Source organism: Scyliorhinus canicula, chromosome 16, assembly GCF_902713615.1.
Source record: "Scyliorhinus canicula chromosome 16, sScyCan1.1, whole genome shotgun sequence".
NCBI lineage: Eukaryota > Metazoa > Chordata > Chondrichthyes > Carcharhiniformes > Scyliorhinidae > Scyliorhinus > Scyliorhinus canicula.
The window spans coordinates 118,901,563-118,917,913 of NC_052161.1; the positions used below are offsets into that span (position 1 = coordinate 118,901,563).

The 16,351-nt window shown below is 50.1% G+C and overlaps 1 protein-coding gene across 2 annotated transcripts; it reads left to right on the top strand.

The window, feature by feature from the left end:
- The first annotated feature begins 4,426 nt into the window (after window positions 1-4,426).
- Window positions 4,427-15,252, top strand: LOC119950702 (ankyrin repeat domain-containing protein 65-like). 2 transcript variants are annotated; one of them, XM_038773361.1, is made up of 4 exons: window positions 4,427-4,857; window positions 6,619-6,838; window positions 9,107-9,656; window positions 14,388-15,252. In XM_038773361.1, exons 1-4 carry the CDS (start codon window positions 4,824-4,826, stop codon window positions 14,778-14,780), a joined length of 1,197 nt encoding a protein of 398 aa, XP_038629289.1. In that variant the 5' UTR covers window positions 4,427-4,823; the 3' UTR covers window positions 14,781-15,252. The 2 variants fall into 2 exon arrangements, with proteins under 2 accessions (XP_038629289.1, XP_038629288.1); XM_038773360.1 differs by lacking the exon at window positions 4,427-4,857 and having other exon boundaries at window positions 5,953-6,838.
- The last annotated feature ends 1,099 nt before the right edge of the window (window positions 15,253-16,351 follow it).

Sequence of the window (16,351 nt, forward strand, 5' to 3'; positions counted from 1 at the left end):
TATTGGGTGATCGGGGTTGTCATTCAGGTGGGGGATTTGGATCAGGGGAATAGGTCGGAGGTGGGGAATCCTGTGCGGGTGGGCAATACCATGATGTTTAGTTGGGGGGCATGGCATCTGGGAGATCCCCTGAGAGGTGGGGGGGGGGGGGGGGGGGGGTGCTCCATGTTGGGCTCGGTCTGGGTATTTATAATAGTTACGCTGAATTTAGAATGATTGTTTTCCTTCCAACTCTCCAGAGTAATGATGAGGGTAAAAACTGGCAGAACCATCCAAAGTTAGTGATTTAAATCGGTTTGTTGGATCGTTCCCAGCCCAGCCTAATTGTCCAGGGGAAGTTAGCCCTTCTGGACAATTACCGGGTAAACCCTTATGTGGAAACCCCTGAGAGTTATTCCCCAGCACATCCTTGGGGTTTGCCCCCCAATCCTAGGCTGGCCCATGGATCTCTGGGAAAGGTGGACACAGATGGCGACTGGGACTTTGGAAAGTAACGCTGAAGAATTCACTACCTCTGCAGCAAAAATAACACTAGCAGATCCATCGTACGAACATCGGGAGGAATGTTACGGCACTGTCTCGGTGGGAGTGGGGCCAGAAAATGCGGCGAGCCAGTCAAACGTTCATTGACTTTGACGGGATCAGAAAATCCCACCGGCAAGAGGGGCTGGAAAACTCCACCCTATATCCGCGTAGAGCAGCACAGCAATGTTTCACCATTTACACAGCTGAGTACAGACCACTAAACAATCAGTACTGCCATCTGCTGCCAGTTAGCCATACTGCAGGAAAATGTGGTTGCCCCGCCCCTCCAGCCCACATTCTTCAACAATTGTATTCACATTGAAAGTTAGACTTTGGCGGAAAAGCGTCCTCAGTTATGAGGAGCTCACTTTAATCAGGGTGAGAGCGGGGTCACGGCAGAACTGCGCCAGCTGTACTACATACTGACGCCTTTAATCCTGGCCTACGAAATGAAGACTGCAAAAAAAGGGTTTCATTCTCCCAAGATCTCCCCAGGCATGACCTCTGGCTAAAACAAGAAGCGGTGCTCAGAGTATCCTCTGGAATCGCTGACAATGCCACCCCTCACATTTACTGAATCTGCATTTGCTATTGTTTGGGTCTACAGGTAGTTACGGTGTTTACCTATAGATGCCTCAGTGCAAGAAAGGGATGATTGAGTTCAGGCAGTGGCTCATGGCTCTGTAAAATATGGTGTACAAAGATGTGAACTTTGGGCAGAGGAGAGTGTGGCCAGTTAGTTTACTATTGGACGCAGAAATATGCCCCTGGGTGGTGCGGCCCCAGATTGGGGAAAGGTTTCCTGCATAACGTCTTGCATAGAGAGATGAACAGGAGGCCATTTATAACTCTGTCAGAAAGACAATGACAGGGATCTTAATCCAACTCAGAGGTAACCACTTATCCTATTCTATTTGTTTGTTTAAATCTTAATAAAAACAGGATGTTCAAGGTTAAGCCCCGGTGGGAAATGCTATTTTTTTTTACAAAGGCTTATTATTGAAGTAGTTACAGATTTGAAAGCAAGAGGTCCCTTCCGGGATAAGATTGAATCAATCACTCCTGGGAAAAGCTGCAGTTTCTGGCAGGGGGCCAGAACTGTCTTACTGCTGGGATGGCTCAGCTCTCTATTTAATGCCCCACAACAGTATGATCACAGGCCATTCTGCCCAACAGGCCTGTGCCAGCGATTATGCTCCAACTGATCCTCCTCCACACCACCACCCCTGCCCACCCACCCACCCACCACTCTCCTTAATCTATCTCATTGTAGCAGTGTGAGATCTGTGTCTCATGATTCTGAAAGTCCTTTAGGAACAAAGCTCTAGGACATTAGCAGTTTTATTTATATAACTCCTTTGACCCTTCAGGTTGTTGGTCAAGGGCTTTTTTTTAATTGCAGTTGGAAACCCCCGGAGCAGTCCTGGCAATGGAACCGTTTTGTTTAGCTCCCTCACGGACTGCTCGATGACATGTCCTCTTCAGCTGCATCTGTTGATTTTGCCTGCCCTCCGTTGGCATCCTTGTGCTTTTGAAGTGAGTTTTAACAAGCAGCCCTGCCTTGTCTCCTAGCAGCCAGCCGGGAATGTGCTGCTCCTTTTCCAAGGGAGGAGCAATTTGGGGCTGCGGCGGGATGTAGACGTCACTATAGCTGTCTGGAGGAAGGAATACGATTGGTTAGCCCCGACATACATCAAATCCGTATTCTCCTTCACAGAGGCCAAGGTTAGCTCCTTCTCCAGGTGCAGCCCAAAGTGACCCCAATCAATGGAAATTCAGGCTGTGGAAACTTCAATTGATAAAGGCAATGCCATGTTAGCTATGGTAGTGGGCTGCAGCACTCATCACACATCTCAGGTGGGATTTCTGGCCCTTCTCGCTGCTGAGAGCTTCCAGTCCCGCCCATGGTGGACTCCTCAGTGGCAAGACGGGCGAGTCACACAAAACGCCGTAAACATCGACGGAACCAGATGGCGAGCCACCACCATCTCCAGAACACACGCCATAGGGGTGGGGTTTGGGGGGGTTGCCCACTCCTCCAGTGGCTCACTGTATGAAGACCAACTTCTGTCTGCATTTTTCTTCACCTCCTCACGGCGCCGGGACCCGAATTTGATCCCGGCTCTGGGTCACTGTCCGTGTGGAGTTTGCACATTCTCCCCGTGTCTGCATGGGTCTCACCCCCACAACCCAAAGATGTGCCATGCTAAATTGCCCCCTAACTGGAATTTTATTTTGAAAAAGGAAGAAAAAATACAATGCTCCTCACCTTGATTTAAACAGCACCGTCAGGACATTTAGATCCCCCGGATAGGGTAAACAGCCAGGCACTGGAGAGGAACTTGCAATTCAAGGGGGAGGATCTAGTTTTCATGGTCCACATAGGTATCAATGACGTTAATTCTGTTTCTCTCTCCACAGACGCTGAGAGAGCTGCTGGGGCTTTCCAGCATTTTCTGTTTTTGTTTCAGATTTCCAGCATCCGCAGTATTGTGCTTTTCATTTACCTTTAAACATGCTGGCCCAGGGATCAGGGCACACCGGGGACATTTTTGGGCTGATGTGTTTTGCAGCATTAAACATCGTGATGGGTTGCTGCACTGGCTGGGTGGTGCTGGGGTTTCTGAGATAAGTCAAAAAAATTTCGCTCAGAAGGCCATGAGTCTTTAGTATTCTCTTCCTGGAAAGGTAGTACAAGCAGAATCTTGGTCAGCAAGGGTCTGATAAGGTATTGGGGGTGGTCTAGACGTAGGTTTGAGGTTACTACCAGATCGGCCATGATCTTATTAAATGGCGGTGCAATTCGGGGGGCTGAATAGCCTATCACTTGCTCCTCGTTTATATGAATATTTTTAAGATTGAATTAGATAAATTCTTGATTAACAAGGCAGAGGGTACAAGGGGTTGACAGGACAGTAGATTTGAGGCCACAATCAGATCTGCCATGATCTTATCAAACAGCGGAGTAGACCCATGGGGCTGAATGGTCATCTCCTGCTCCTAATACATATGCTGGCATGTTTTTATGCCTGTAGCCCTCCTCTGTCCTGGATTCCTGGGGTCATGTGCGACTTCCTGAAACTTGTTGCTGCAGCTGCCCTTTTTCATTTAGCCAGAAAATTGGGGGCCAGCATCACTCCCCTAGTTTTAAATTAAGGTCTGACTTATGCCCGTGCAGAATTGTCCAGTGCTGTCAAACCCCACTTTAACTAAAGACGACATGGCGGAGCCTTCACTCTCTGGGAATGATTCTCCGCTCCCCACGCCGGGTGGGAGAGCCGCTCTGGCACCCCCCCCCCCCCCCCCCCCCCCCCCCGTGATTCTCCCACCCCCGTCCGGAGAATCGATGCTCGGCCCGTATGGGCCGAGCGGCCTGACGACCCCGACGGGTTCACGCCAGCGGCAACCACACCTGGTCGCTGCCGGCATGAACATCACGCGAAAGGTGAGTTTGGAGCCTGTGGGGGGCGGAGAGGCGATTGAGCACCACGGCCGTGCTCGCGAGGGGACTGGCCCGTGATCGGTGCCCTCCGATCGTCGAGCCGGCGTTTCCAAGAGACGCACTCTTTCCCCTCCGCCGCCCCCCAAGATCAAGCCGCCACGTCGTGCGGGGCAGCGGAGGGGAAGACGGCAACCGCGCATGTGCGGGTTGGAGCCGGCCAACCTGCGCATGCGCGGCTGACGTCACTAAGGCGCCGCCGCGTCATTATTGACGCGCCTCCTTGACGCCAGCTTCAAGGCCCGGCGGCCGAGCTTCATGAAACGCCGCTCCTAGCCCCCCAGGGGGTGGAGAATAGGGGGCGAGGAGTGGCCTCCGATGCCGTCGTGAAACACTCCGGGTTTCACGACGGCATCGGCCATTGCGGAGAATTCCGCCCTCTGTGTGCAACATCACGGGAGGTCGACTAATTATAAATTACATTTTCTTTATTGCTCTCGGTTATAATTCCCTCTTCGGTGGTTTTACAGGTATCATGAGAATGAGTTGAGGTGCACAATTCGAAAGTCAAATAGCTGCTGAAGGGATTAGCAAAGTCCAATAAACTCATAATGAGCCACCAGAGACCCACATACTAATTGAAGGGTATCGTCTAACACATGCCCCTAACAAGTTTCCACTTGTTGGGATTATGCGGCTAAGGAACGACACAATAGCTCTTTGTGCATGAGTGGTAATGTTCCCCAAACACCTCACTCCAAACCAGCAGTGAACTACTCACAGGCTGATAGAAGAGTACAGCGTGCACACCAGTGACTGCTGATCCTCACACCTCAGGATTCACGCTGATGGAACCCGAATGAATTGCTGCCATTTTAAAAAATCTACTCCAGGTACTGTTCCCACATTTTAAATGCACTGCAACATTTTATTCCAAAACGGTGTTTTTAATTGAAACAACATTCATTTTTTAAAAACTGCTTCATAATTTGACAAAAAGGATTTGTTTGTTTTTTTAATTTGCTTCCTTGCATTGGCCAGAATGGAAGTAATTTGTCAAAAGAATTCGGCTTCACTGCACCCACATTGCAGTGGAGATAACAATGGATAGTAAGGTGCACATTTCAATAGCTCATTCATTATTTATTGCATCTTTCACTCTTTTAAAAGAAAGATTGTCCAGACCAATGTTCCGGACAGGGTAATATATCTGAGATAATGCAAACATCAACACTAATCAGTGGCAGGGGGCAGGAGGGGCTGTTTAGCACACTGGGCTAAATCGCTGGCTTTGGAAGCAGACCAAGCAGGCCAGCAGCACGGTTCGATTCCCGTAACAGCCTCCCCGAACAGCCGCCGGAATGTGGCGACTAGGGGCTTTTCACAGTAACTTCATTTGAAGCCTACTCGTGACAATAAGCAATTTTCATTTCATTTCATCACAAGTTATAGATATGGGGGTGATTTTTCACTCGCAGGTGAGCAGGTTGGGTTGTGTCTAGTTCATTAATGGAGTAAACGTGACGCAAATTAGTGTGTGCTGCTCTCTCTCTCTGGCCGCGATTGTCCCAAAAGGGAACAAAGTCCCCTAGCGAGCGCATTTGGCCGCGTGTTTCCCAGCACTCGCAGTGCGGCCGAGGCCATACACAGCCCCGTTTTCTACAAGAAGATCAGGAAGGTATTTTTAAACTCATAAGGATCTACACCTCAGCCCGAACACAATATGGGGGTGTCCCTGCCCCACTCCCCAACACCCACGCAGGCCCGATCGCGCACAGGCAAACAATGCCAGCTTGGCACCTTGGCAGTGCCAACCTGGCAGTGTCCATGCCAGCTGGCGGTGCCACCTGAGCATCTTGGCAGCTCCAACCTGGCAACCTGGCAGTGACCAGCAGTTCCAGGGCACCAGCCTGCCCAAAGGGCATGCAGCCAGGGGCCTCCAATCCCCTGGGAGACCTCCCACAAGTGGCGTTCCGTCTGGTGCCCATTTGTGGGGGACCACTGCTGAATGGTGCTCGCCCGAGGTCCCCGAGGCGAAGGGGATGAATCCCATTTGTAGGTTCATCTATTTGGCCTCATCACTGGTGGGCAGCCAAAAGATTTGTGAAACTTTTAAAGATTTGCTACATTTCTTACTCTTGGCCTTTTCATTTGCAAATCCCCTTGACAGCTTTCGTAATACTGGAGGTCAGGGACTTACAGACATCGTTGAGCCCAGTGTTCTGGGGTACCAATAGCTGCAATCATTTCGTATTCTGCACCTGTCCCAGATTCCGCCAAATATTTTAAGAGGTGCAAGATAGGGGCGACGACGCGCAAACACCAGATCCCACCCCAATTTCTATCTCTGCCCGTCCAAATGCCGATCCTTTAATAGTCCGAGCCCTGTGGAAATGTGGTGTCACTGGGCGAGATTCTCCGGCCTCACCGCGGTGTGTTTCACGGTAGCGGGAGGCGACCCCTGTTGGCCGGCGACGGGATCTTCTGGTGTCGCTGCTGTCAATGGGATTTGCCATTGAACCCACCCCACCGGAACATCCCACCGGCGTGAACAGCCACAAGATCTCACCCAGACAGTCTTACATTTAAAAAAATCATAAACATGGAAACATTAGCCCATGAAACACTTAAAAATTGTCTTTTGAACGTTCCAGTATTTTATGGAAAAGACTCGACGCTTGAGGAAGTCCTCGGGATGTCAGCGGGATTGTTTCGAAGGTTGGTGGATAACGGTGACGAGGTCAGTGAGGTGGAACATGATTCAGCTGGAGGCATAAAACAGGGCAAATGGACTGACCTCCATCAAGCTGCTTATAGCAGCAATGGACACCTCGTAAAGACTCTGTTACAGCACGGTGCTCCAATCGATACCAGGTAAGAAGCTGTTATGGGCAATGAAAAGCATTCAGCTGGAAAGGCTGAAATAACAAACCATAGGAACCAGTGGAATCGGATTATGCACAGAAGAATTTGCAGCCTGCTGTTTGATCACAAGGATAACACAGCAACTAACACCATTTCTCCTTCAAATCCTCTCATTTCTTTAAGATCCTCCTGAATGGCAAGTGTCACGAAGCACACTAATGTTTGTGAGGCTGTCCCAAAGAGGAACACCGGTTTGTGGGGGGTTTATTGTTTTATTTAGTTTTGCTGTGAGGGGTCAAGTGAAACCCCAGGGAGACTAAATAGCCCAGTCGCCGGGTAACAATTATTAATGACTATTTATTAAAGAAAAGACAAATACACATAAAGAGGACTACTCTACTTTATGAATTTCTAAACACCCACAATTTCTATAGAACGTGCCCCTTGTTACAAAACAATACCTGAACTCTGTGAGACTTCCCCTGTTCCCCCAAACAACACCCAAATTAAATAACCAGCTATAATTACCACGCAATACAGGGATGATACTCAAATCTGGGAGCCTGGTCCAGCAAAGATATTTAAAAACTGATGTTACAAAGGTTTTCTGCACTGCCTTGGCTCTAAGACTTAGAAGCTTGTTTGCTGTAAACTTGGCCTTCAGGTTTAGTGGCTGGAAACTGGCTTGTCCACTTTCTGAGACCACTAGATGGTAACTGCCTCTCCTGACTTTTAGGTCTGGGCAATTATACCTTTGTTGTTCTTTGATTATGCCTTCTGTGTATTCGGCTGTCTATCCCTATCAATGCTCTTGACTATACACTAATATATGTATAAATCAGGGACCTACCCAATCGTCTATAATATGTTTTTCCTCCATACGCTATTCATACTTGATTATTATCTAAACTGCTGTTCTAAACTCATTACAGGGAGAAATATACCAATAGAGGCCCCTTTTGAATGCTGTCTAATTTGTCTCCGGGCAAGTTCACGCCACAAGCATAGCCCCAAGCCACTGCTCGGAACAACTAACTGCCTTCATCAGTCTTCTTCGCTGATAGCAGATGTGAGGCGTTTGAGAATTTCCTCATCTCTAAAATTTAGACTGTCTATTTGACTGCCTCATCTTCTCACCTCAAGTGGTTCCATCACATAAGCAAAAAATATTCAGTTAAACCATTTAAGAAACAATGGGCGGGGTTACTGTGATGTGATATTCCAATATGTTGAGCTTTGAGTCCCATTCAAGGGCAATCTAACGGGATGAGTGCCAACTCTTAGCTATAATCAATCTGACATTAACATGTTTGGGCAGTGTCAACCCATTTAGTATTGGATGTGGGCCCAGAGGAGAAAACCACTTACTCTTGCACTAGTTTGAACCTAAGGGTTCTACTTCTGTGTGGTATCTGACAGATTCTACTTCTGTGGTCCCAGAACCTGGCAGAGGTGTGTGATGCAAAATTGTACACCGTGCACATCTTATTCCTGAACAGGTAATTATTAGGAAAAGGTGCAAGAGGATTGTCAATGTGGGAGGTGGAAAGTCTCACGCCTGGGCAGTAGAGGGTGCTATATCAGCTACTCTGGTTTGTTATGGGGCCAAGTGTCAGGTTACCTCTTCTGGCTGTGCCCAGGAATGTCCTGCACCAGCACATTCCACTGTTGGTATCACAAGCTTGACTTACAAGTCATGACATTGGGCGAGTGATATGAGCCAATTTCAGAAATCAAATCACCTGAACAGACATCATGCTAAAGTTTGTTGACCTGCTCCTCCTCCTGGTCCCCATACCCTAAGAGGCCATTGGCAACCATGGTCTTCCATGGGGTTGGCCCATGATTATGGACCATTGGATTGGCCCATGATTATGCTCGGCAAAGTGCTGCAGCAGTTTGCCTTTTGCAGTGTATTTGAACAGGAAACTCTCCCGCTCTTATCGCCTTCCATCAGGCATGTTGGACGGATTGATAATCAACCTGTTTGGCCACGTTATGAACACACCTTCCCTGGCCATTAAGTCCTGGAGTGCGACTTAAACCCAGTGCTTCTGGCCCAGAGATAGGGACGCTACCCACTCCACTTCAGGAGTTGACCAGTTAAACTTTTGTAATTCCTGGTTGCACAGAAAGACAATGACCAACAGAATCAGGGTTAGAATGGAGACTGGGAATTGTGAAGGTACAGACTGATAGAGACGATTGAATTCTAGCTAAAGGGAGATAGTCCATGGCATTTTAGTAATTCTTACACTGTTATCCCATTATTTGCAGGGATGAATATGGTTGGACCCCACTGCATCATGCCGCATTTAATGGTTGCCTCATGCTCGTTAAACTCCTTGTTCACCGCGGGGCACCAATCGATGCCGCAGACCAACATGGCTGGACTGCTCTTCACCGGGCCACGTGGAATGGGCACACTCAGGTTGCTGAGTTCTTGCTGCATCGCGGAGCTTTGACTACTGCGTGCACCAGGTGTGGGATGACGCCGTTGCACTGTGCAGCTGCATGTGGGCACACGCTGACTACGCAGCAGATCCTCAGCTATGGTGCGAGCACAGATGTGTCCGATGCAAGATGCTGGACTCCATTGCATTGGGCAGTCGTGAGTGGCCAACCACATATAATAGAATTCTTACTATCAAAAGGAGCATCAGTGAACTGTACGACATGTGGCAACATGACACCCTTGCACTTGGCAGTGGAAGTTGGAAACAGAGAGGTGATTCAATTGCTTTTGGAAAATGGAGCCTGGATCAATGCAGAAGATGATATGGGAAGGACTGCATTATCAATAGCTGCTGCTAATGGCCATCAAGAGGTATGTCGAGATGAAGGGTTCCCAAACTGGGTTCCTCCTTTTCTGCCCCACACCAGATTGATTGAGACAACATGGGTATTGTGCTATTTCCAGCTCATCAGATCAGTTGCTGGCTTCTCCAGAATACAGGATTAGCGCAGAGTGTGGGGGAGAGGAGAGTGTGGGATCTGTGTGAGAGAGAGGGACCTGCAGGGGGTGGATGGGGGGGGGGGGGGGGGGGGGAGAGCAGAGCCTGTGAGAGGGACATGCAAGTGGGGGAAGGAAGCAGGGCCCACGACGGGCAGGGGAGAGCGGGGCCTGTGAAAGGGAGTGGGGCATGTGAGAGGGGGGAAAGCGGGGCCTGCGAGATATGGGGGTGAGTGAGGCCTGTGAGGGGGGAGAGCAAGGTCTGCGCGCGGGAGGCAGTGCAGGGCCTTCAGGGGGGGGGGGGGGGGCAGTGGGGCCTGTGATGGGGCGGGGGTGAGTGAGGCCTGTGAGGGGGGAGAGCAAGGTCTGCGTGTGGGAGGCAGTGCAGGGCCTTCGGGGGGGGGGGGGGCAGTGGGGCCTGTGATGGGGGGGGGGGGGGGGGGAGTGAGGCCTGTGAGAGGAAGGGGAGTGGAGAGCGTGGCCTGCATGGGGAAGAGGGTGCAGGGCCAGTGGAAGTTGAGAAGTGCGGGGCCTATGAGAGGTGTGGAGAGTGGGATCTGCAATTGGGGAGAGAGCAGGGGCCCGCAAAAGGGGGCAGGGGAGAGCTGGGCCTGCAGGGTAGTGAGAGTGAACCCTGTGAAAGTTGGGGAGAGTGGGGCCTGTGAGAGGAAGGGAAAGCTGGGCCTGTGAAAGCCTGGCGGGAAGAGTGGGGAAGGGCAGAGCAGTTGGGTCCCAGGCCAGGGGCAGAGAGGTCATGCCTTGGAGAGAGAGGTGAGTATGTGTGAGAGATGAGAATGAGTGATGTAAATGTGTGAGTGAGTGAATGAGAGATGAGAGGGAGTGTGTGAGATTTTTTTAAAATATAAATTTAGAGTCCAATTATTTTTTCCCAATTACGGAGCAAGTTAGTGTGGCCAATTCACCTACCCTGTTTCTGGAGATGAGACACAAAGGGAAAATATGCAAACTCCACACAGAGTGACCTGGGGCTGGGATCGAACCCGGGTCCTCGGCGCTGTGAGCCAGCAGTGCTAACCACTCCGCCGCCATGCTGCCCTGCAGTGAGAGGAAGGGGAGTGGAGAGCGTGGTCTGCATGGGGAAGAGGGTGCAGGGCCAGTGTAAGTTGGGAAGTGCGGGGCCTGTGAAAGGTGTGGAGAGTGGGGTCTGCAGTTGGGGAGAGAGCAGGGCCCGCAAAAGGGGCAGTGAGTGAGAGATGAGAGTGAGTGTTTGTGTGTGTGAGAGATGTGTGTGTGTGTGAGAGATATGTGTGAGATATATGTGAGTGTGACAGATGTGTGTGTGTGAGAGATATGTGTGAGATATATGTGAGTGTGACAGATGTGTGTGTGTGTGAATGTGAGAGATGTGTGTGGGAGATGTGTGTGGGAGATGTGTGTGTGTGAATGTGAGAGATGTGTGTGTGTGTGGGAGATGTGTGTGTGTGAATGTGAGAGATGTGTGTGTGTGTGGGAGAAGTGTGTGGGAGATGTGTGTGTGTGAATGTGAGAGATGTGTGTGTGTGGGAGATGTGTGTGTGGGAGAAGTGTGTGTGTGTGAATGTGAGAGTTGTGTGTGTGTGGGAGAAGTGTGTGGGAGATGTGTGTGTGTGGGAGAAGTGTGTGGGAGATGTGTGTGTGTGGGAGAAGTGTGTGTGTGTGAATGTGAGAGATGTGTGTGTGTGTGTGGGAGAAGTGTGTGGGAGATAGACTTATTACATAGAACATAGAACAGTACAGCACAGAACAGGCCCTTCGGCCCTCGATGTTGTGCCGAACAATGATCACCCCACTTAAACCCACGTAACCCGTATACCTGTAACCCAACAATCCCCCCATTAACCTTACACTACGGGCAATTTTGCATGGCCAATCCACCTAACCCGCACATCTTTGGACTGTGGGAGGAAACCGGAGCACCCGGAGGAAACCCACGCACACACGGGGAGGACGTGCAGACTCCACACAGACAGTGACCCAGCCGGGAATCGAACCTGGGACCCTGGAGCTGTGAAGCATTGATGCTAACCACCATGCTACCGTGAGGCCCCTATGTGAGATGTGTGTGTGAATGTGAGAGATGTGTGTGTGTGTGGGAGAAGTGTGTGGGAGATGTGTGTGTGTGGGAGAAGTGTGTGTGTGAATGTGAGAGATGTGTGTGTGTGTGGGAGAAGTGAGTGTGGGAGATGTGTGTGTGTGAGATGCGTGTGTGTGCACATTTGTGTGTGTGTGCCCAACATGAGAATCTAACATTCCAGCAGCATTCTTCCCATTTAAAGGAGCAGCAACAGACCTTCCATTAAACATGATAAAATGGTGAGACCCAAGTGAATTATTTAACAAGAGAGCTTGTTAATTATAGTAAACGTAGAGAGAGAGAGAAAAAAGGCTTTGATAAATTAGGTTTTTGTATGTTTGTACGTGTTGCACAAAAACAATCGTTTTTTTTTGTGGTTTGGCTCTTCAACAATAATAATGTTTCTCAGGGATTCCTCAGTATTCTTGGGAGGTCAGAAACATTCCGCAAAGTTTGAGAAACACTGGTCGAGACAATGAATTCCTGTGCTAACATTGCAAACTCTATATGAAGGCTGTGTTCATGAGACATTGAAAGGGATGGACCACACATACGCTTATCTAGTTTCAGTATGTCCCAGCACTTCAAACCAACGTTCTTTAAAATACTAGAGCCTAGCTCATCTCGAATTTCTTCTGCAGTTCTCTGCCCTAAAGCAGGTCTGACCCACAATGCCACAACCTCCACAATGGGGGACGGCAAGGAGGCAGCTCCCAAATTTACCCCAACCAAAATAGGGATCAAACCCGATGCCATTGATCTCCTCCAGCAATCTGGCATCCCCAAGGGTTGCTGTGGCAATGTGGACTTTTACATGCATGTTGTGGTCATGGAGCCATGAAGTAGTGATGGTAGCGGCTCTGAGTTTCTTCGCGACAAAGGGGTGACTAGTGTAGTGGATTGAGGTGCCTGTCTCTTTAAGACAGCACAGCAGAGGAGGGTGACCTGGCTCTGGGGACCAATAGGGACTGAGAGCGGGTGATTGCCATGGAGGGTGGGGTTCCCTCTGGGGCAGAATACATCAGGGAGCCATACGGTGAAGATGTAAGGCGGCTGCTCTGTGCATTGTGCCCTGTTATCAATAAACTCTGTTCACACTAAGAACTTCCACTTCATTGGTCATCACACCCAGGAATCTCTCCCATCTTTACCACCTGACATTGGTGTGGGTTGGAAGGATTTACAAATTGATACATTGTGATTGGCTACATTGTGAATCCACTTTCCTTTGACTATCAAGTCCCGGAGTCGGCCTTGAACCCGGACCGACTGGCTCAGAGACAGGGAAGTACCCACGATGCCACAAGAGCTCCATACCTATAATTTACAGCTAAACTGTGCTAAATTCTATCCCCTTTAGATCACATTTCTCTGGAAAGTTGGGAGTGGGAATGTGTTGCAAACATAGGTCTGTCAGAGAGATACCTTCACAGTTTTGGTGATATCATTCACGCCTGAAAACACACTGCCCTTATGAGGCCATAGCCAGCGGACGGCACGCCGCTGGGAAGCACGCGGGTGGGAGATCGGAGAATCCAGCCCCGGATGTTCTAAGTTTCAGTTTCTGGATGGCTGTCGATGGCAACTGCTTTGTTCCTGGAAGCACAAATAAAGAGTCATGGAAAAACCCAGGTAAAGGACCCAGAGTGCATTCCCCGAGAGGGTGGTGCAGGCAGGTACAATCAGGGCTTTATAAAGGGGACTGGCAAAGCACCTGAAAACATTCGCAGACCCACAGGAAAAGGATGAGGGGGAGTGGGGTTGAGTTGCTCTTACCGAGAGCCACCATAGACGCGCGGGCTGAATGGCCTCGTTCTGTGCTGTAATAATCCTATGATTCCATACAACCCTTCTCAATAAAGTACTGCAGAGATACTGAATCACAGAAGTGTTCAAAAGCAAAAGGAAGCCATTCGGCCCATCGTGCTGCACCAGCTCTCCAAACAGACACCATGGTTTAGTGCCATTCCCCTGTCTTTTCCCCCATAACCCTGCACTTTATTTCTATTCAAATAAATATCTAATGCCCTGTTGACTGCCTCCCTGAACCTGCCTCCACCACACTTCCAGGCAGAGCATTCCAGACAAAAATAGAAAATGCTGGACATTCTCAGCAGGTCTGACAGCATCTGTGGGGAGTGAACGAAGCTGTGTTTCGCGTCTGGATGACTCTTTGTCCAGTTTTGATAAAGAGTCATCCAGACTCGAAACGTTAGCCTCGTTCGCTCTCCACAGACGCTGTCAGACCTGCTGAGATTGCTCAGTATTTTCTGTTTTTGTTTCAGATTCCAGCAGCCGCAGTAATTTGCTTTTATCTTAGTGCGTTCCAGACCTGAACTACTCGTTATGTGCAAAGGTTTTTTCTCACATCAGATTTGCTTCTTTTTCAAATCCCTTTAATTCTGTGCCTTCTCGTTCTTGATCCTCTTACGAGTGAGGAAAGTTTGTCCCCATCTCCTCTGTCCAGCACACTCGGGATTTTGAACATCTCTACTGCCTGGGGCTAGTGTTTTATTTTTTGTTTCCTGCAGATAGTGACAGATTTACTAGCACGGGGGGCTGCAGATAGTAACCGAGCCTCAGCTCTCCAAGCTGCAGCAAGAATAGGTCACATCAGAATATTGGAGCTCCTGACAGAACGAGGGGCCAGCGTGGACATCAGAGATAGCTTGAACATGACTGCACTTCATCGAGCAGCAGAGAGGGGAGACACAGCAATTGCAGAGTTCCTACTCGAGCACGGAGCTGACATAGAGGCCAGAGGCAGGCTGAAGAAAACCCCGCTCCACTTCGCCATGGAAAGGGGTCATGAGCGGTTCATCCACTTGCTGCTGAGCAAAGGTGCAAATGTGTTTGCCACGAGTCAGTGGAATGAGACTCCACTCGACGTGGCATCTGCACAGGCCTTTCAAAAAATCTCTTAGCTTATTGAAATACATAAATGGCGATATGGTTTTGGCTTTAAACTGAAATCAATACTATGGCCTGGACAGCATCATAAATCACACACCACTGTAATTTGTACAACACTGTAACTCGCACAGATTCACTACTGCTCACAATGCCATGCACTGAAAAACAGGCTGGAATTTTCCCGCAGTTGTGATTCACTGCGGCAGCAAATCCCCGCCCGCGTGTATTGGCAACAATGGGAAATCCTCATTGACAAGCGGTGGGATGACAGAATCCCGGTGCCGCCGAGGAATACGCAGCTGGGGAGTGGAGAACCCTGCCCATTGTTTGTGCACCAATATACCTTGGACGGAACGTAACAGAAACATTTCTAAATTAATTTGTGGGTGGGCTCCCCACCGCTAATCAATGACACTTTGTCACTTTTTTGGGCCCTGGGGTGTGTTTCTCACCAGTTGAGCCCACACTTAGAATTTTTTTGATTACTGGGGAGCTGAACTCAGAGACCGTGCCACCATTTTGAAAGGGTGCCCCTATCTCTAAGTGAGCTTGTGGATCCCCCCCCCCTCCCACCCATAGGCAATGGCACCCCCCCCCCCCCCCCCCCCCCCGCACGCATGGACACTACTCCACAAACCTCCAAGTGAGGACACCCCACAATGGAACCCTTGGGGCCCCCACCTCATCAGCCCCCCCCCCCCCCCCCCCACATCCCCTTACAGGAACCTCCCTCCAGGATCTCACCCACAACCCTCCCAACCTCCCAGAGACCCTTACTTACCTGCCCTGTATCCCCTCACCCGTCATACAGCCCCTCCACCCTCCTTTCATGGGCATGGCCTCGCTGGTGCCTTGACCAACTTGGGAGCACCATCTGAGCAGCCAGGGTGGCAGTGCCAAGATGCCAGCTGGGCAGTGCCAAGTTGCCTGCGTACCAGGGGGAGGGTCGGGGGCCACCTTACACTATCCTTGGCCACCTAGGGGACTCCAATGGCCTGGGAAACCCCCTCCAGGTGCCGTTCCACCTGGTCCATGTGTGTGTGGACCAGTATTGAATGGCGCCCGGCTGCAGGCCGGTAGATCCCGGTTAAGCTCGCCTACGTAGGTTAAAACCTACATAGGCGCGCGCTGTTTTGTCATGCCCCTTTTGGGTGGGATTCTGATTCTGACACCTCACAGGACTTGGATATATTCCGTGAGGTTTACAGGCTGCTGGGAAGCCCACGAGAGGCCTCTCCCTGCACCTACTGGCCATGTTGCATTCTCGCTCGAGCGCAACCTGGCCAGTAGATCCCGCCCCTTGTGTAATGCCCGACCATATATACAGCAGCACATCTTCTACACCACGAGCCCTTGTGCCACATGACCTTGCCTTAATATCCCAACCTCACAATGGAGAAGAGTCAGAAAAGGAAAGGAGATGGTGGAAATCCCACTTCAATGGGACATTCCATGCTTACCCCATTGTCATTGCCCTGCTGTGCTTCCTAACTTCCTTCCTGGCAATACGCAAGTTTATTCAACCCCTCTGTCCCCACCACCTGCTCTTTCTCACCCGTGACCTTCAACAAACTCATTAGCA

Bases quoted from the DNA above. Each gene is read 5' to 3' on its own strand.
- LOC119950702 (XM_038773360.1), top strand. From the start codon at position 6,567: ATGGAAACATTAGCCCATGAAACACTTAAAAATTGTCTTTTGAACGTT. The intron at 6,839-9,106 runs GTAAGAAGCTGT...CATTATTTGCAG, and splicing joins GGTGCTCCAATCGATACCAG to GGATGAATATGGTTGGACCC. The intron at 9,657-14,387 runs GTATGTCGAGAT...TGTTTCCTGCAG, and splicing joins CTGCTAATGGCCATCAAGAG to ATAGTGACAGATTTACTAGC.